Source organism: Glycine max, chromosome 3 (genome assembly GCF_000004515.6).
Source record: "Glycine max cultivar Williams 82 chromosome 3, Glycine_max_v4.0, whole genome shotgun sequence".
NCBI classification, from domain to species: Eukaryota; Viridiplantae; Streptophyta; class Magnoliopsida; order Fabales; family Fabaceae; genus Glycine; species Glycine max.
Window position 1 is genome coordinate 45,266,771 of NC_016090.4, and position 20,800 is coordinate 45,287,570.

The 20,800-nt window shown below is 33.4% G+C and overlaps 1 protein-coding gene and 1 long non-coding RNA gene across 4 annotated transcripts; both read right to left on the bottom strand.

Annotated features, from left to right (window-relative positions):
- Positions 1–27: 27 nt before the first annotated feature.
- LOC106798116 (uncharacterized) lies at positions 28–2,009 on the bottom strand. Its single transcript, XR_001387611.3, has 2 exons — positions 1,576–2,009; positions 28–435 (listed from the first exon to the last, which is right to left on the bottom strand). It is a non-coding gene; the product is annotated as an uncharacterized lncRNA (long non-coding RNA).
- A 1,920-nt stretch (positions 2,010–3,929) lies between these two features.
- On the bottom strand, positions 3,930–19,124 carry LOC100790207 (protein HASTY 1). Of its 3 annotated transcripts, none has more exons than XR_005890814.1 (23): positions 18,814–19,124; positions 18,072–18,173; positions 17,846–17,989; positions 17,661–17,741; positions 17,493–17,562; positions 16,546–16,616; positions 16,304–16,467; positions 16,127–16,198; positions 15,807–16,044; positions 11,828–11,890; positions 11,422–11,706; positions 10,698–10,811; positions 10,430–10,556; positions 10,176–10,345; positions 9,991–10,092; positions 8,537–8,640; positions 8,148–8,442; positions 7,778–8,013; positions 7,059–7,562; positions 6,660–6,954; positions 6,338–6,521; positions 5,890–6,054; positions 3,930–4,257 (listed from the first exon to the last, which is right to left on the bottom strand). XR_005890814.1 is itself a non-coding variant. In XM_003520780.5 (22 exons), the coding sequence occupies exons 1-22, from the start codon at positions 18,934–18,936 to the stop codon at positions 5,978–5,980; spliced, it is 3,621 nt and encodes a 1,206-aa protein (XP_003520828.1). In that variant the 5' UTR covers positions 18,937–19,124; the 3' UTR covers positions 5,474–5,977. The 3 variants fall into 3 exon arrangements, 1 of the variants encoding a protein (XP_003520828.1); XR_413704.4 differs by lacking the exon at positions 3,930–4,257 and adding an exon at positions 5,474–5,752; XM_003520780.5 differs by lacking the exon at positions 3,930–4,257 and having other exon boundaries at positions 5,474–6,054.
- Positions 19,125–20,800: the final 1,676 nt, after the last annotated feature.

Consider the following 20,800-nt stretch of genomic DNA (forward strand, 5'->3'; position numbering starts at 1 on the left):
CACGAGGAATATTGCAAATAAGTGATATAAGAAATAACTGTAGAAATATCATGATTTTTTTTCTGCATTAATTTCACACGTCAACTCATAAAATCAAACAGTTATGCATTTTACATTCAGTTTCAGTTCAGCCTAAAGAAAACACTGATATTTAAATAAGACGAAATACTCAGGGAAACAAAAGAACAGGCCTCAGACAACAGAACATAATACAATCCCTTATTAACAGCATTAAAACAAATGTAACAGAAACTAAAGGGGTTGCCACTAGCCACAACAACCATCACACTCAGCACAGATTCATGTTTTTTTATTTCCTCGATTCATCCTGGAATAGATCAGAAACCTGGACCAGGGGGCCCAGGAGGAGGAGGTCCACCAAACATTGGGCCGCAACAACTCTCCAGGAGACAGCAGCAACACAGACAATACAAACTGCCATCACATAATGAGTATCACCATCGACCATAAATAAACAAGACATACCCACAATTTTGTTTAGTAAAAAGGATTAGTAGCATGTTTCCAAGGGCAATAAAAATAATAATGAATTGATTTTCAAAAACTATTTTAAAATCAATAGAAATGATAAGATGAACTAAACGGGGTGTTCACAATTCAATTGTGCAGTGAAAACTGAAATGAACTATAAAATAATTTTTTAAAATTGAACTGAACTACTTAAATTTTGTATTGAACGGGAACATTTTTAACAAAAAACAGTTCAATTAACTAGTTTTATACTGAAAAACTGATCTGAACTATTAAAAGATCACTTAACTAGTATTTTTTTCTTTCTTCTGAATCAAACCGTTTTACTCATGAACTATTTTGATTATACGGCTATTTCAGAAATAGGATGAACATAGAGATTTTACTTTTTCAATTATACGACTATTTCAGGATTTGGAAGCTTATATCTCAATTAGATATTAACATAACCTGCAAACAATAATCATACTTATATACTCCCTAGACTACAGTCCTATTCCTCTTTTTGATTCCATGTTCTGAAAATTTAACTCAGTAGTATTGTTTATATTTATATTCTATCCTCTTATCTATCAAATGATATCCATATTAGTGCATGGTTTGTCAACATTGACAAGAAAGTAAGAAGCGTTACTTAGAAGCCTATTCCCGCGTGTTCAAATCAAACATACATGATATATCTATCAGAAATTTCAAATTTTAGCTAATCCACAACATAATAATCAAATGATTTCTCTGAATTAAAAAATTCAAAGTAAATTAACTGATAAAACTGAACCAAAAATAGGATGAGAGCATACAGATTTTATTGCAGAAACAGTTCAAAACAGTTCCCAACTGAACTGTTCTAACAGTTCAGCTTATAAACTTAACCAAGAAAATAGTTTAGTTTTAGTTTTCACAAAAATAGTTTAGTTCTATACAGTTAAGTTTCAGTTCAATTCTAATTCAATTCAGTTAAAAATAGTTATTTGAACACGGTGCAATATGTAATAGAACAATGTACATCTCCAAATTAAAAAAGTCTTAAAAGAATCACAAAAGCATATTAGTGGTAGTATATAGAGAGAAAGTAGAACTGACCAAGAACATACAAGGTTACATATACAGCTGCAGATACCGCCGGAAGGCCCTGCCGGTGGACCCCAAGGTGGCGCCATATCTCTCCTTATTTTCTAATTTCTTTCTTCACTTTTTTATTTTATTTGCTTCCCTTCACTTTTAATATAATTGCAGACCTATCTTTCCGACATTTATAAGAATTGTTCTCCTCATGGTTAAGGAAGCGAGCCAGATAGATCAGTACGTAACTAAGTAATTAACTCTCCAACACCTAAGTAAAAATTTTGTTGGTAGACACGTTTCTACTGAACTACCTTTCTTCTTCGCTCTAAGAGTCAAACAACAGAAAACTTAAACTAAACAGTTTGGATATTTATGAATACCATTGGCTCTATCAATTGTTTGACTATTATGTACTTATGTATCTTAAGGCTTATTTAGGACGGCTAGTAGTGATCCTGTACTTTCTTTTTTTTCTTTCTGGTTTCCTTGTTTAATTGTACATTGTACTCTTATTATAACCCAAGAAAAAGGATGGCAATACTCATGAGACGAGACACTAATGATAACTAGGGAAATTACACTCCCCTAGGCCCTAGCTATCACAATCAAGTTAAGATGAGATAAAACAAATTAAAGGAGTGATTCATGGCCAGTAGAAGTCATTAATTAGAGGATGATATTGATTGGATACTGTCATACAATTTCTCTTAGCCATTTAAGACAACTATAAAATAATCTTCGAATTCTATATGATATTTATCTTTATGACGTGGGATAAAAATATATTATGTAAAATTAAAGGAGATTTCCGTTTCAGTCACATTCAATTCAACGATTGATCAAAAGAGAATTTAAAAAATAACATTTAGATCATCTAAATTCTAATATTTTTATGAAACAATAATTAAATCTAATGAATTTATTTTGATTGATTGTATCCATATAAGCTAATAATAAAAGGGGGGAGAACTTAAAAAAACATGATAACAAAGTAAAAGTGCGAGGCGTCAAACTGTATAGGTGATGTAAAGGGAAAAAAATTGTAAAATCATTTGATAATATAATATTACTCTTCTTGATTTATTATTTCATTAGCATGTGGTATATGTATAGTTTTTCAGTTTAAATAAAATTTTAAAAATACCATAAGAGAAAGAATAATTTTTAATATAAAAACAGATATATAGAAAGAATTGATTTGATTATAAGCAAATGTGAAAAGTCAATTTTTAAAGTAAATTCATGTGATTTCACAAGCAAGAGTAGGCAAATGATTACTTTGTTAGCCAAACATATAATTTGGTGATAATTTAGTCATTAAAAAAACATAAATACAGATTTAATTATAAAATGTGTAAAAAATATGATAATTAAATCTTTTTATTTTTTTTTCTCACTTGAGAAAAAGTAGTTATTTGAAATATTCAGCACCAAAGCCAAATATAATATCACCTTTTATGTAAATAATCATTTTGGTCATGTATAAAAACAAAGACAATATTGTCTCAGTTTCAATTTATAAGACATGATTTTTTATCCCTTATTATAAGACTTCATTTCATTTTTTTGCATTGATTATTTTTATACTTTTATTTATTCTTTTTCTCTCATGGAGATCAAAGAAGATGAATAGATTTTTAATAAAATTTAAAAAAATTGAAAAAAATATCTATAATTATAGATAAATTTAATGTTAATAATTAAGTTAATTAATTTTTCTTAATAAATACAAATTAGTCAATTATGTGATTGAGAGTATTAAAAAAAATAGATTGAATATAAATAAGATCCAAACAAATGGATTTAGCAACTACTGCTCAATCGGATAACTGGTTGCTTACAGAGTTGATCTTCAAATAGAGCATAGGTTGGCCATATAATTAGCGAGCGAACAAACTTGATCCCAAGACATTATAGTTTCTTTACGTGAATTATAAATTCTGTTGTCTTTCGGTCTTTCTCCAATATCGTAATTTAGATTGCCTACTTATTTTTGTATTTCACTTTGGATTCATATATTTGGTTAAAATCCATGCAAAATATTATGCATATCTTTTTTTAGACTCAGTATTGGCTTACTGCGATTAATAAATGAAATCATTTTTATACGTATTTCGAGTTGTGCGGATGGTATATACGATTTATTTTCTGATATTCCCAATCGAAGTTTGTTTAATCCTGTGATTAATTAGTTATTGTAATGCAATGTAAAAATATTCTGCTAGAGAAAAAGATATTGGATCAATATCCAGATCGAACTCGTAGAAACTTCCATCGTTACACCTGCATTTGGATCAAACTTTAAAACCATTCACAGTCATCTGAGGTTCAAATGCTTACTTAGGTAATGGTGACAAACATGAGTCCAAAAGTTAAACAAAAGTTGCAAGGATCGTGGTATATTTGCTTTGCAAGTTGATAAGGAAAATGCATTCTTCAAACAGAAATGTATTCATAGAGCAGATCTCTGACTGATAATTACATAACATAGCGTGAAGTAAATCTTTTTTCTTCTTCTTTTGGAACTCACAAAGCAAACTCAATCCAATCTGGGTACGAGGTAATCATAGAATATAAACATTCCAAACAATGGTGATTTAGGAACTCATGGAGGCCCAGGTGGGCCGGATGGGCCCCCAGGAGGACCAGGTTCCCCCAAAGCAATCTTGTAGTAACCAGCAGCAGCACAAAAAGTTGAGGCTGTTCAATATCAATGGGAATGAAAACAAAAATAAAAAATTAGCTTTAACAAGTGGTACTAATTAAAAGGGAAAAATTCACATCTTTCACGTATTTTTTTCTCTATTTAACCACTCTCACTACTTTCTTTATCATTCGTTTTATTTTATTTGTTCCTTTTCGATTTCGAAAAAGATAAATAATATTTTTTGCGTTTCATGCATCCATTTTTACTGGTCAATAGGAACAAAGTAATAGTTTTGAGTTATCCTTCTCAAATAGTGTAAATACTCTCTATAACTCGATAACAAGGTCTAAGTTTACTTACCAAATACAAAGTGCTAGGGATATCGCAAAAACCACCGAAAAATCCTGGGCCTGGTGGACCCCAACCAGGAGGGCCTCCTGGGCCGGACCTCCAGGTCCCATTCTAAGCTACGACTTTCTCTCGTCAAAGAAAACCCTCTTTTTCTTTTTCTGAACTGAACCTTTGAGAAAGGAATACTCGGTTCCTTGGAAATTTATAGGACAGTACATGAATTAACATAGACTAGAAGCATCTATATATATATATATATATATATATATATATATATATATATATATATATATATATATATATATATATACTTGTTCACCTTCTCCCAACTAATTTTCCAATTCATTTCAACCTAACTATCAAACCAGCTTCTGTAAGTAAACCCCTTGCCATTAATTCACATATTTGAATTTGATTATATAGGTTCTCTAAACTACATACTAAAATGTATGTAAATATTTACTCGTGAAATAACTTCAGTTATATAATCAAATATATACTACAATGATTTTTTTAGTGTTACACTGTTATATACACACCAATGACACCATGTAGCTATAGAATTTGTTACATGATTTTCGAATTTTAACTTTATTTAAACAAAATGTAGTCAATTTACAGACATAAAACTAAATATAAATTTTTAATTTAAAACAAAAGCATCGTAAAGTTGCTTTAACTAAATTAATTTTGAATTAAAAATTATTTCTTCAATATAAAACCAAACATGTAGATATCAATCTAAAATTACATAACTTAGTTTATCGTGATTCTAGATCATTTAAGGTGAATGCAAACACTTAGTAGTTAGAAAATCATTATAAATTACATATATTTAAATATTTCTATTGTAAAAATTAATAGTAAAATTCAATAAACACAATTTATATAAAATTGCTTTAATTCGACCAATTTCTCAACGGAAAATTAAATTAGGTTATTGGATATTCTAACACGATTCTGAACCAAACACCCTGCTGAAATGTATATAGATCCCATCAAATGAAGTGGATCTCATCCTACATCTAGTGGGGTTTACCACATCTACATGAATTTCAACTAATAACAAATAAATATGTGAAGTTACTTAAAATAACGAAATTTTAATCTGATCGCAGCCGGACTTTGAATTCTGGAAAAAACTAAATACAAAAGTCTGAACTGCCAGGTGTGGTTCTGTTATGCTGAAGAGATATACTGCAAATCAAGTAAATTGTGCATAGTGTAAACCTGATTCACAAGTTGCTATGAATAAAGAGGAAGGGCATAAAATTTTTGTACTCCCACCAAATTTGCTTGTTAATGTTGTGAAGGGGAAGGAAATGTTTTCTCACCCTTTGTTAGTAAATAATGAAAAGCCAAAATCTTCTCAATACGAGCTCACTCCTGTACACAAAACCTTCCGTGAGCTCAAAACAAATATCACATGATGGCTGCCAACCCCACAACATCACCATCATCAACTTTGGACTCAGGAGCATTGGCTGGGCGCGGTCTTGCTGAAAAGCATAATTATTAAGAGGTTAAAAAATTTATACTATTACCAGCAACATAGATATATTTTAATTTTAATAACATACAATTGAGAAGCATAGCAGTCCAGGAAAAACAGCCCCACTCAAGTCTTATGTTATCACAATTACAATTACTACCAAACATTGAGAAGCTCTACAAGTTTACAGCATTACATCAATTTATTAACTAACTATTCATGTGCCAAACTGTATTTTTCCACAAGTTGGAGAAGTAAAATACGAACAAGCAATAGAAGTCATTGCTTACTTGAAACATTTGTAATGATATTCACGGTTTTCTGTGCTGCAAGTGCTTTCAATTTGTTACCAGTTGCTAATTGAAACAAGCTTCTCGTAAGCTGCTTTTGTTCCTTTGGACTGAATGTTTTCGTTAAAGATTCCTCAAAGGCAACTAAATCATGAGTGGTAATATTGGGGAGAGACATCAAAACCTAGAAAAGAGTAACAAAATACATCACTCAATAACTAATGTTTTAGCATCCTCTTCTTTGCAAGAGAATTCCAAATACCAAATGCAGTCAAGAGAAAAGAAAAAATACAGTAGCCAGCAAAACAAGACACATACTAACCTGCCTGGGAGCTGGGTGTCTATCACAAAGGTAAACAAATATTTCACGACAAATGCCAACTAGATCAGCACTGATTATTGCATTTGATTCAAGGGCTAAACCTTTAATAATGGATGTAAAAAGATCTCTAGAAACATATTCAATGAGTTCTGCGTGATTTGTTACTATCGCAAGAACTACCAATGCAGAGCAATATGAAGAAATTTTAGTCACAGCTTCACCGTCTGTCCATGTAAAAGCTTCCAAACACATTCGTAGTGTTGGAAGGGCCAGACCTTCATGCTTTAGAAGGAAACTGTCATATAAAAATTGTGAGAAATAAAGATCACAAACTAAAGTTACAAAATATGAAAGAACTATAATAGATGAAACATATTTCGTAACAGGTGGAAAGCATACCCAACCATGGAGCATGATGCAACTGTATCCAAGTTTTTTAGAGAAGACATATCTAATCGACTAACATGCCCAGATTGTTCCAAAGAAGGGATTCCAGTATTAAGGGGAGGAGAAGCAATGACAGAGAGGAGTGAACACATCTCACGTGTGAGATCCCTCAGAATTGTTTCCTCCATCACTTCCACTTTCAAGTCTGATCCACTAAGAATGTCATGAACATCTGGAACCTTTGCTCTACCATCTTGTAGAAGACTAGACCATGAACAGCTAAGTGCCTGCTGAGCATGGACAAACAATGGGTGTAGAAGCTTTTCCAGCCAAATCTCCCACATATCCAAAGGACAATTTTTAACCAAAGGAATCAAAGTGGAATGAACAAGCTGCCTTATATGCCTGAACTCCATTGACTGTATATTCTCCATTAGTGCAACAGCAACAGAGTGCACATCCAAATATTTGAAAAAAGAATCCCCAACGGTTGTTGACAAACCCAATACATTATATCTATTCATATAAAAAAATAGGATTTAGTAAAAAAATTGAAATGTGCATAAAGAACAATAAAAATGTCATAGATACAGAATTATCTTTTTACAAGGAACTTTATTATCTTTTTTAGAGATTTGGTGCAAAAACAATATTGAAGGGGAAGATCAATCATATTTGGACAAAGATAATAAATTATAAATGGAAAATAGAAATAAGATATGCACACTTACCCACTGTCTCTGATGCCTTTAAACCAGTTTCGTATATCTGATTCATTGGGTTCAGCATATCCTTCTTTATTCATGTCAACCTTAGATCCATCTGTGACACCCTTTGGTAATTTAGAGTTCCCTTCTCCAAGAAGACTGAACCTCTCAACATCACCCATGACCATTGCAGCTCTGACCTCACCAGGTAAAGCTTGACTTACAGATGGAGACCAAAGGGAATGTATACAGCGCAGTAGCTGGATAATAAGAACATGCTACACTTATTAATACAAAATACTTAGAGAGCAAGATTAAAAGCACAGTGATCCTTTTGTTGCAAAATACTACAGGAAACAAAGCACGGCCAGCCTCTTAATGGCAGTATACATACTTTCAAGAGAGGAGTCACCATCCATGATATGTGAGAGGCCATTGGATTTAAAGGAGTTGAGTTTGGTGTTGAGCTGTTTTCTGAATTCCAATTGGCTTTCTTCAATCCACTCCTCTTAAGTGCCCTCTCAAAGAATGTCAATGTATGAAAAATTGACCACATAACAGGCGCATCTGAGCACAACTGAACCAAACCGTGTGGACCTGACAAATATTTATCCTGCCACTCCGATTGTGTCCACTGAATGCTCAAAGGTTCTAGTAACCACCTTAAAACATCTTGTTGCTGTTGGATCCTGAGCCATTTATAGCAATAACAAGAAAAGGTTACTTACAATCAACAGAGTATCAAACAAAAATTAACAGAATTATCTCTTTTTTGATCCTTACCCAGCAGAAGAAGCCATAACAAGAAAAGCTTCACCTAAAAGATTATGCTCTCCCTGAAGCAAACGACCCTCCCTTTGCAAACATCCCATTGTATCAGCAATACCCTACATATAAAATTGATAAATTAAATAAACACTATCTCCTTCCAAACTACATTGTAGGCAGTGGGGCAAATTTTCTCTAGAGCATATATGAAGTGTCCAATAATGATTAAAGGAATCAAGAATGAATATTGATTTATTAACAGTACATAACTGTTCATCTTCAGACAGAGATCAAAATTAATGCACTATCGATGCCTCCTGAAAGACATCTATTGTGGGCTTATACTAACATCTAAATACTACTAACAGTATAGCACCATAGGCCAAACCTTGGAGATGCATTTTTGGTAAGAATTTTGAGCATCATCTGTATTCTACATACATAATGGACAGGAAAACCTTGTCAGATAAAACATTAACTTTTCTTTTGTCTTATCTACTCTGGCATATTAAACAAATAACAAAGTCCCAAACCTTTACACATGTTATTTCAAATAAGCTCCAAGAATTTGAGCTTAGGGCCAAACTCAACCCCATGAAACCAGCTTATATGGTGAGGATCGCCCAAGCTTTATAAACTCTATTTAAGCCATATCTCTAATTGATTTAGGACTAAATACACCCCCTTCAACGCTACAATTAAGGTAGTCCAAAGAAGCCATAACTCTAAGGCAAACCAAGGTGCCCGCTTTTAAGGTAGCTTTTCAACCCCACCCCCAAATGCCCAGGGCTACAAGCCTAGTGGGTGGCCCAACAATGGATCTAGAATAGGCTCTAATAGCACCTTAAAATTTGTCCAAGCACTATAAGGTCTATGTAAGCCATATCTCTAGTCATGTGGATCTAAATGCCCCCCCCCCCCCCCCCCCTTCAATGCTGCTGCAATTAAGGCAGCCCAAAGAAGCCACAACTGAGGCAGGCCATGGGTGGCTGTAATTAAAGCGACTTTCCAACATAAGCACATTTATGCAATGTCAATATGAAAAATATGATATTATTTTTATTCACATGTCTTAGACAGAAAGAGGACTAAAGTATGAAAACAAGATGAGAATGGACAGAAGACAACACAGTACATGGAAACTGATTTCAATAACAATTTTACCATAACAGCTAACAAATCAAACTATAATTCAATCTTGAAGATATTCATACCAAAATTGCAAAGAACCAAAAAAGAAATGACAAGGATACTTGGTTTGCATAGACTAGACTAATTCATAAATAGATCAAGGTTGCTTGAATTGCATAACAAGCTTTCTCCTCCACACCCCTCCTCTATAATTTCATATATAAATGCGTCCCTCTATATATAATAGTCTCATTCAGGTAAAACAAGAGATCGTTTCCATTTATTTGGCACAACCAGCTAATTATAATTTTCCAACAATTGGTGTTTAACGAATGCACCTTCATATGAGGCAAGATGCTTTTGTCAGCAGTTTTTGCTATCCGAATAAATGATGTACAGGTCTGCAGCCTTGCATGCCGTGCATTATGCATTGACATATCCTATCAAGAAACATATAGTTATAAACTTGCCACAAAATTTCTCAATGGTTGAAACTAACATGAAAAGGAGTTGTTGCGGGAACCTTGATTACAAGGGGAATAGATGTTAAAAGTTCAAATAATTTATTGATAACACTGCCAACTGCATCTGGGAAATACTTCAAAAAGGGGCCCATAGCATCCAAATAGTGAACAAGTACTTCAACAAGTGCAGGCTCCGTCCATTTTAAGGAAATAAATTGTTGAAGTAAACCTACAAGACACCATAATCATAATTATTACAGAGGTTTAACAAAAAATCTAAAACAGCATAATATGGAAAATTAACAAAAATAACCTTCAAACGTTCTACATAATGCTAACTGAACTTCAGCATTTGCCTTGGTAAAGTCATTTGATCCATCAAAAGCTGCATTTACAACATTCTCTAAAGCCAACTGCATGCTTTCCATCACAGCTAAGTCCTACAGTGAGCAAAGCAGAAACCACACCAGATAATTACATATAAGCTAGAAATGAAGGTGAGGAGCTCAGATGACAATTTTAGAGATCAAAATATCAACAATATAACAGTATATTAAAATTGGAAAAGAAGGTATTTAAACCTGAGTTGGTGCTGATGAAAGCAAGAGACCTTTGATGATTGTATCAATTTTTTCAGAAACTTTAGTAGCAGCTATCAGGGGTTTGTAAAAGGAAACAAACCTAATCAACTCCAACTGTTTTAAGAAACCATTTGTCAGTCAAAAATATTCTGAAAAGGTTAATTTGAATTGAAGCATAAAGGACAATAGATGTAGATTTGGAACAAAAATATACAATTAAAATACCAATGCAGAATATTTGAGCATATTCACTGTGTTGATACTAGACCTACATGTGTCTTACTCATAAGCAAAACTTTTAAACTAATATCTGTCTGCTCTCTGTATTTTTCACCTTTCTGGGTTGTGCAAATTGGTCTGGGATTAAAAAGTCAAAATGATCGGTCGCACAATTTTCTTTCTTTGTATCTTTTCACATTTAAATGTCGAAGTATAAGGAATATTGCAAAACCACAAGTGTTTCAATAACTCATGCAATAGGAGACTCCTCAAACCCATGCTGTACTTGAGGTTTACATAAAGTCAATGGAAACATTGCAAGCAATAAACCACTACTTCCAAGTACTATCTTAGAACTTCAATATGAAAATATTCAGTAACATAATAAGTTAATAACTTTCTTACAATACATTCCATAACAGAAATTTTTCCTGTAAACAGAAGGGAAAGAAATTGTATATGATGGAAAATATTATCTGACTTCACATATGCATGTGAGACATACCAGTCTAGAACGATACTGGCTGAAAGTTCCCTTGCCCTCAAAATCGTCACTCCACAACTCTAATGCCCCTAAAGAAATGGCAGTCTCATGCAGAATTTTCTCTCTCTTGAGCATGCGAGGGAAAGATGTATCTAAAATTGCACCACAAAAATCATCACTCACAAAGCTTAGAGTCTTTTTCTTAGCATTTTCAACTTCTCCAGAACCTGTGCTACTCACAGCTGAACTGTCAGCAGCTGAATGTGTGGAATTTTTTGGCTTTGACATCAAATCCCTCATTAGCACCTACAAGTAAACATTTGAGGAAAGAAATGAGTGATATGACCATTTGATACACAGTATTAACTATTGACTAAAAATCATGGAACACCACCAGACAATACTTATGTGCAGTATTCCAACATACCAGCCAGAAGTGCATGGATTGAAAATGAATACCAAACTTGAAATGTTGGAAAAATCCCAGCATCTGGAGAGAAACAAGAGAAATTAAAATGAAAGGATAAAGTAAAATTCAAGAAAATGCATGTTCCTGTAAAATAGTAGTAAGATGAAGTAGAAAACTTTCACTTCATGCATAGCAACATAGTGCATAGTTATCCCAGATAATGGCATGGAGCAGCCGATCCCAAAACCGCTATAGCAAGATAGCAGGATGACTGCTATAATGAAATTTCAAGATATAAATTAAAGGTTTAAATATGCTTATCATACCTAGAAAATAGGTCGTTTTCAATTTACTACCTAAAATTCACTTTTGGTCATCTACGTACCCGACATTTTTTTATGTTTCAATTTACTACCTGTCGTTAGTCCCATTTTGTTAAGTGATGACGTGACAAACAAAGTGTCACGTCATCAAGCCAAATCACTAACATATTAGTACCACATCAGTGCCTAATCACTAACGTCATCCAGGTTCTTCCCCTTCTCCAACGGAAAACAACCCCGCACCACCACCACCACCGTAGGACTGGTTTCTTTGAAAAGCATGGCCTAGGTCAAAAGCCCATTTCATATTATCCAGTTCCATTCTAGATCGAGCGAACCAATTGATCTTTCACTGGGGGGAAAGCTACAGGAACTGCAAAACGGAGAGATCAGAAAAGGAAAGGGTTGTCAATGAAAAGAGCTTGGCTTGGCCGGCCAGGAAGAACCCCGCGCCACCATCGCCGTCCAACAAAATGGGTTAGTGACTAGTCATGCAAGAACCAATGATGTTGTTCCCTGCGTGAGGTGTTGCAAGATGCGAGAATGGAGGAATCAAGAGTAAGGAATAGCTTCCCGTGATGCCAAAGCTGAAATCGAAACCCATATCTCCAAAGCAAACCCTTGCACACCGTCGTGTTCATTTGTGAAACCCTTCCATCAATCATGGGGGAGAAGAACAAAGATGGGGAGGGGATGGAGAGTTCGTGAGCAAAAAGGGAGAGGGACGAGGAGTGAGCGGCAGCAAGTGAATCAGGGACGGAGAAGAGGTTAAGGATTTGTTGGGTCTTGAAGGGGAAGAACCTTGATGACGTTAATGATTAAGCACTGATGTGACACTAATATGTTAGTGATTCGGCTTGAAGACGTAGCACTTCATTTGCCATGTTATCACTTAACAGAATGGGACTAACGGCAAGTACTAAATTGAAACATAAAATAATGTTGGGTACGTAGATGACCAAAAGTGAATTTTAGATGGTAAATTGAAAACAGTCTATTTTCCAGGTTTGATAAACATATTTAAGCCTAAATTAAATAGTGTGTATTACATATATGTATATGCCCAAAAATGAATTACCCATAATTGAAGGCATATATTCATAGTTAATAATTAAGTCATAATTTTAAGCAAAGTACAGAAGTCAATAACAACAAAAACCAAGTAATAATATAAAATAAAACAAGAACAACATAAGTTTACTCGTCTGAACCAGTATTGTAAAAACCGGGCCGGACCGGCCAGTCCAACCCAGTGCCTTGTCCGGGATACTAATTGGATCAGTCACATAGTGGTCAGGATTAAACCGGTGTGACCCAGCCGGTTTTGGTAAAAACAGGTGACCAGCTCATATTTTGTGACCCGGGGCAGATTTAGCTTTTTTTATTCCAAAATTGACCTTAGGGGCCCAAAAAATGCAATACAGTTTGTTTGTGTCTGTTCGTTTTTGGTTTCCTTCATTGCTGCTGTGCGTTCTCACAGGAGCAGTGAGCCCTAGCCTTTATCCATTCATAGCTGATGTGCCTGTTTGAATCTCGTCGCACAGCCGGTGAGGCAGAGTTTTTCGTCCAATGTCCAACGGAGACGCACCATCATGGAGGCAGAGCTGTTGCTCCACTGCTGCATCCAAAGTCTGAACTTGCATCACTTCTTTCCTTTCAGGTAAATAATACAATCTCCCTCGTCAGATAAGAATTGTTCCTACCACATGGACTTAAATCTGAAACTCAATAACAGTAGAGGTGTTCCACTGTCGAATAACTACTATGAATCAATGAATCACTCAGCAGTAAGCAAGTCATCATTTTTCTGTTTTCTGTTTCAATAACTACTGTACTGATTGTGGATGTTTATGTTTTGTTTTTCTATGGCACGTATCATTGTCACTTATGTACTCCTATCTTTGCAACTTCTGTGTAAAACTTTCAAACAGGTTCCTGGAAATTGCTGAACATAGAGATGTGTTTAGTTGTTTACACTTTATAGCTAATTAACCTTTGTTATCATTAGTTGTTAAATTGTCTGTAAAGACTAAAGAGGAGAATAACAATAGGAGCTACTTCTCACATATCTATGATTTTTGTTATATTGGTGCATATGGTACGTGTACCTTAATCCCCTCTGATATCTTATTTTTTATGCAGAACATTGCTCAACACTTCAACATATATCATCCCTTATCAGTTTAGCTGATAAATTTGTATAATTTTATTTGTTATATACAACTTTGAAGTTTAGAACATATGGTGTGTTTCTTAAAATCTAAATGCAGGGAGCTATTACCCCAATGTAAACAGCTGTAAACTAACTGCATATGGTACGTTTCATATAAAATTGGTAGTTATTAATGAATTAGTAGTAATCTAACTTTAACTAGTTATTTTGGATATTAGGCACTTTATCATGACAATGTTCTTACACTTAGTATGGAATTGTGTTGTTATCAACTTTATTTGTTATCTGGGATATTAGGTACTTTATCATGACAATATGATTTTAAATTTGGATTGAACAAATTATGTTAGCTATTTTTTTCTTTAAAATATATATATATATATATATATGCATACCAGGTCAATCAGTGACCTGCCAATTCAACCTGACCTACTGACCCAGTGTCTCGAGCAGGTCAGTTTTCACAACACTGGTCAGAACACAACCGTGAAAGAAAGAGAAAACAAAACAAAACATAGACATATTAAAATGCATAATTAAAAATAACAAAAGAAAAAACAATTAGAAAACACCAATTAAAAATATAAATAGAATTTAAAAAAATAATTAAAAATTTGATTAGAATTAAAAAAACAATTAAAAAACAGAATTAGAAAATATAATTAAAAATATAACAGAATTTAAAAAACAATATTAAAAATAAAAAATAATAGAATTAAAGCTAAATAAAATGAGTAACAGTTATTAAAAAATAACAATTAAAAATAAAATTATTTTATAAATAAAAAATCAAAAATTAAAAAGCAGAATCTTTTGAGTACAAAAAAGTCAAGAACAAGACAGAACAGAAAAGTTGAACGAGAAGACACCCTCTGAACAGACAAAAAGGATGTGAACATAGTAGAGAGGCACGTAGTGTGCAATAAGGTACAGGTCTGTAGAACACGGCCGGAGCAAGGCTAGGGCTTTGGCACAAAGAAGGTGACCCAGGAATGAACAAAACAACTTGGATGAAAAGGGTCTAGTATTTTACAAGTTTGCCCCTCCAAAAGGCATGAAACAATATTGATTCAAGGGTGAAAGAGTTGTCAGACCCATCCGCCCAATAGTGTTCGTGATGCTCACGAAGTGTCGTGATCTCAACTGTGAATCACGCCACTCCAGCCATGGCCTGACCTAACAAAATGGAGAAGAGAGGAGCAGCATCACCCTGCTACACAACAGCACAATAGTGCCTATCCTGTGCTATTAACTACTCTGCACGAGTGTGAGCAAAATAATAACTTGCCATTTGGCAAACAAGTTATGTAGAAAATTTAGCAAGAGGTATTATTAAGACAAGATATTCTGTTATCTGTAATTGTGATGTTGAATTCAAAACAAAAATATATGACAAATTTTCCAAAGAGAAACCAAAACCATAACTAATATATGTCATTTTAAGCAAAGTTTTCCCTTCCCCAAGCTGCTTCATGTTACAACATTACTATATAACTCATACCTGTTCAAGGTAAAGTGGAAGTATGGTGCTATCACCAGCAATACTTTGCAAGTTATAAGAACCCAGCGACACCATACTTTCACATATAAATTCAGCAAATTCATATTCGCCCTCATCCATGGACCCAGGACCTGAACCAGATCTATACAAAAATTCTCTAGATACATTCATCAATATTTGAAAGATGCTGCTCATAGCTTGGTCAAATTCAGAAGCAGATGCATCAATAGGCCTCTTCCTACAATCACAGTTCAGAGTGACCAATGGTATTATAAATCAATGAAATATGTATAAAACAATTAAAGAACAAGAACACCAACCTTGGAGAGACAAGTTTGAAAAACTCCGAAGCATGAAGACGAAAATCCGGTGCAGATAGTAGTACACCACAACTGCAGGAAGTTAACAGAAACAAGGTGGGCAGAAAGCGAAAATCAGAGCAAGGTTATACACCAAGAATACTGCATGGTTCAAGATAATAGAGGAAAGAAACATACCCATGAATGATGCCAGACTTAGCAAAATCTGACAATGGAGCCCACTCAGCATATGCATTCACAGCATTTAGAGTAGCTGTTACAGTGGCAGCATGCTGTTTGGCAATATCCATCTGTTTCCTACCAGCTTCATTCATTGCAGCTGTAAAGTGCCTTTCTAGTAACTGCATCAAGCATCACAAGTCACAACATAAACAATGCTTAACAACGAGCATGTAACAAGGTTTAGGGCTGAGATGTACAGTGTATAATAGGGGCAAAATTTCAGGCAATGATTGAGTTAGCCCACGCAAAAGTAGCCTTCGCCGGTCACCTGAATACATCAACATGACAAGTTAAGAATAACATGTAACATATCATATACAGAGAAGTCACTCAAGATCAAATACACATACAGCATTTATGAGTGTTAAAAAAGTCAGCATGTTAGGAGTGTTGGATGTTTCCTATTTCATTTGTAAGAAACCTAGTTTATTAGCAATGTTGTTAAACTGCCATTATAGCACTATTGTGTAGTGGAATTCCTCAGATCCAGAACCGCTACTTTGTCTGCTATTGCAGCAGCTACAGGTGTTGTGGTTACAGCATGTGTCCTGCATCCTCGTCATCTTTGGTGAGTCTATGCTAATTGAATTTGAGTTAATATTATGCCATTTTTATGCACTTTATACAAATATAATTTATATATATCATATATTTCAACCACTATGGGACTTCCGCTATTGGCACACAACAATATCCACTATCTGATATTGCAGATCATTAACTTTCTGCCATTTTCCACAATCCGCAATTGATAACAGTTTATTAGTATAATATGCACACAGGGATCCTAACAATTACAAAATTAGCGCATCCCATTACATACAACAATCATTTTCCTCTTTTTACATACTCTACCCCTCTCTCTCCAATCACACTCTGACACACATTTTTGAACTTTTTCCTCCATGGTATCAGATGATGACGTAATATTGACTGAGATGAAAAACATTTCTAGGAGAAGTGTAATAAACAAGACATCCCAAAAGGTTCCTTTAATTTTCTTATTTACGGAGAAACTTACGAAAATTGGTGTCCACTTGAATAACTCATATTGCTTCATTGCAAAGTCAAATAGATTTACACAGTTGGAGAAAATTCAATTCTTATACTCAATTTGTGTACATGAGTGCCACTCATTACAAACCTTCTAAGTCTTCATTGTGAACTGTAATATCTTCAGGAAGCCACCGCAGCATCATTGCAACCAACTCCGCCTGATACATATTTGTGAATCATAAAAACAATATACAGTAAGTATATTGAAATAGAATAAATTTGAAAAAAGATGCAAGTAGGGAAGCTTGAAATTTACTTCTATTGGACCCTTGCTGGATAGAGAAACCAAAGATGGAAGCATTTCTTGCCATAAATTAAGACCCTCTCTTCTAACTACCTGTGAAAGAACCGTCAAACCAAATATAGTTTATGTAAAGCAAATATGCAACTGTGACAGTAAGAAGCAATGTGAATGAAAATGAAGTGTGTTGCGATGAAAACCTCAGCAACAAGGGCAGCTGTCTGGCTTTTGAGAGCCCAATTTTCACAAGGATCAGCAATCTCAGACATCAAATCAACAGAAAGATTTGCAAAGTTCTTGTGCTCTGCAGGTCTTAATTCCTCCCAACGTAAGCGCACCAAATGCTGTATACAGATATGGTTTCACATAAGGCACAGGGATAAACGACTAAACAGACTAATCATTGAAAAGCACGTGAACTTGAACCTGCAGCATTTTAAAGGCATGTAACCGGATTTCAGATGACCAGCTCTTTTTCACCAGAAGGAATGATGTGTTTGCTAATACCCGTACATCGCCGTTTTTTATCTGGAGAAATTTTACACAAATCAATTAGTCTCCAGCACGTGTCAAGCATTAAAGCATGGAAGTTAATCACCACAAAGTAGCAATGCTCATACATTATTAAATTATTCTCGGACAACACTCATAAACCAATAGTAATCCTAGCAGCAATTAAAATGATGCAGCAGCAACAGCACAAGCTTCATCCAGAAACAAACAATTGCTAAAAGACATGCGCAGAAACTTCACTCCACGGTTTATCCTTCACTATATTTTAAAGTGCAAAAACTATATAAATTTAATTGGTTTTTAAAAAATACAAATGAAGCAGCAACTTCACAGCACAATTGAGGATAGCATGAAAGCAACCTATTATGAAAGACAAGTCGTTTCTTTAAATTGACACTGCACGATCAATCTATGATAACTATTGAGATAAATATATCCAAAGAGTGCATAGAGACATATATATGAGCGATGAGTTGTGTGCTTTATGCTCATTAGGGCTTTGCATAAAAGAAGATCGCAGTTATTTGTAAAAACAAGCAGAGTATACGAAAATTGACAAAAATGGGCTCTGATGAGATGCATGAAGGGATTGATAAAAGTAAAACATGTTATTGCCCTACGGAACGGAGAAAATGGAAAGAGAGGAAGAAAGTACGGAATCGAGAAAAGCGACGGCGTTTTGTCTCGCGTTGGGAGTAGAGGCCCAATCAAGGGCGGTGTGTATAGCTTGCGCCACATTGGTGGCATTCATGTTGCTGCTACTAACACTATCCTCCATTCTTAACTTCAACTGCAACTGTTCTGTGTAATTTCCTTGCACTTTTCCTTCTATTGTTAATGTTCAGACTTGAGAGAGATTCGGTTTTATGTCAACACAAAGTCTCGTTTCGTTTGGGTTTTGGGTTCACTCCACCTCACACGGACCCCTTCGGTTTTTATGTGTGAGCGAGCGTGACTCTTCTCGCCTTGTTCTTTTTCTTTGCTCTCAAGTTTTCTTTTTCATTTTTTTTATTTTTTTTCTCTGTTAGAAAAAGTTTATGCCACTTAAATTCCAAAATTCATAATAAAAGTCAGAGTACACATGGTTTTATTACTACTCCAATAGATGCATAATCTTTCATAGACCAAGATAAAAAGAAAATCTGACAATTAGTGCACTTAAAAATAATCCTATATTTTTTATAAGTAGGAGAAAAATATATTCTCTTTGTTTTCTTATATAAAGTATAAGGTAGTATTATATAAGTTAATTTCTATATAAAAAAAGAGTTAATTCCTTTTTTAGATATTTATTTAATGTTAAATTTGGTTTATGTTAATATTAAAAGATTAAACTTTTATAAATATTATAATTTTAAAATAAATTATATGAATTAGTGATGTGGTAAAAAAATTGACAAATAAAATGGATAAAAATGTGAAATACAAAACTTATTGTGTGAAAATATATTAAATAATAAATTATATATTTTGTTTATTAAAGTTTTTACACTATTTTTAGTCCCCTGATCAAATAGTGTAAGGAGGAAAAAAAAACCCTATTATTCCCCTTTCTTTCTTTTGAAGTTATTTCTTAGGTATCTTTTCTTCATGTAATTTGTAGAATATTTTTTAAAAATGAATTAATTCCAATAGTAATGTATATTATAACATAGTGTTTATGATATAACTTAAGTCAATGAATTGGTTTAGTGACGAAGGAAAAAGAAAGAGTTCTACTTGGCATCTAGTCCAAAATTGAGAATTTAAAAATGAAAAAAAATGAAATTGTGAATTGAAAATTATTGGGGGACAAAAATAAAATTTAGCCAAACTTTTTTTTTGTCTTACAAGCGGTAATTAAAACAAAAAGATAGATTTATGTTGGAAGGAATAAAAATCATTGAATAAACAATACATGCCTCTTTAAAAAAACATGTAAAAGTTTCATTTAAGTAAAAATCTTTATATAAATTAATCAATTTTTAATGTTTATATTATTAATGCACATTTATTAAACTTAAAAACATTTAATGTGTAATTTAAAATTAATTTGAAATGTTTAATCAAGCATATTTAATGTTTCTTATATAATACATATATTATTAACAAATTATCACATTCATCTTTAAAAAAAAATACCATGTTTAGATAATGATTAAAAATAAAAAAATGTACTTATATTGGTTGCTGTTCAAAAAGTAATTTGTACATATATTTTAATCTTTGATGTATATGAAGGAAAACAAGGAGAAATATAAATTTTTTAAATTAAAATTATGAAAAAAAAGCAGAAGAAAATATTTTGTATTTTATTTTTAAAAGTCAACTTTTATTTTCCTTTTCTTTTTCATTCTCTGAAACAAAATAGAAGGAAATGTATCATTGATAATATCTTTTTTTTCTTGTCAAAACATTGCCTATTTTTAGTGTTAGTATTTTTTCTCTCATCAAAATATTAGTTTATCTATTTTTTTTTGGAAAAAATATTAGTTTATCTTAATATAAAAGTAGAAGAACTTTCGAGAGTTTTACTATTTTTTTTTAAAAAAAAATCTCTCTTTTTAATAGCAAGACCTTTAAAAGTTCTTTATGTGCTTGTTAAAACTATTTTGATGATTTTAGATACATGAAAAGTAATTTTGAAATATGACGGAAGACTC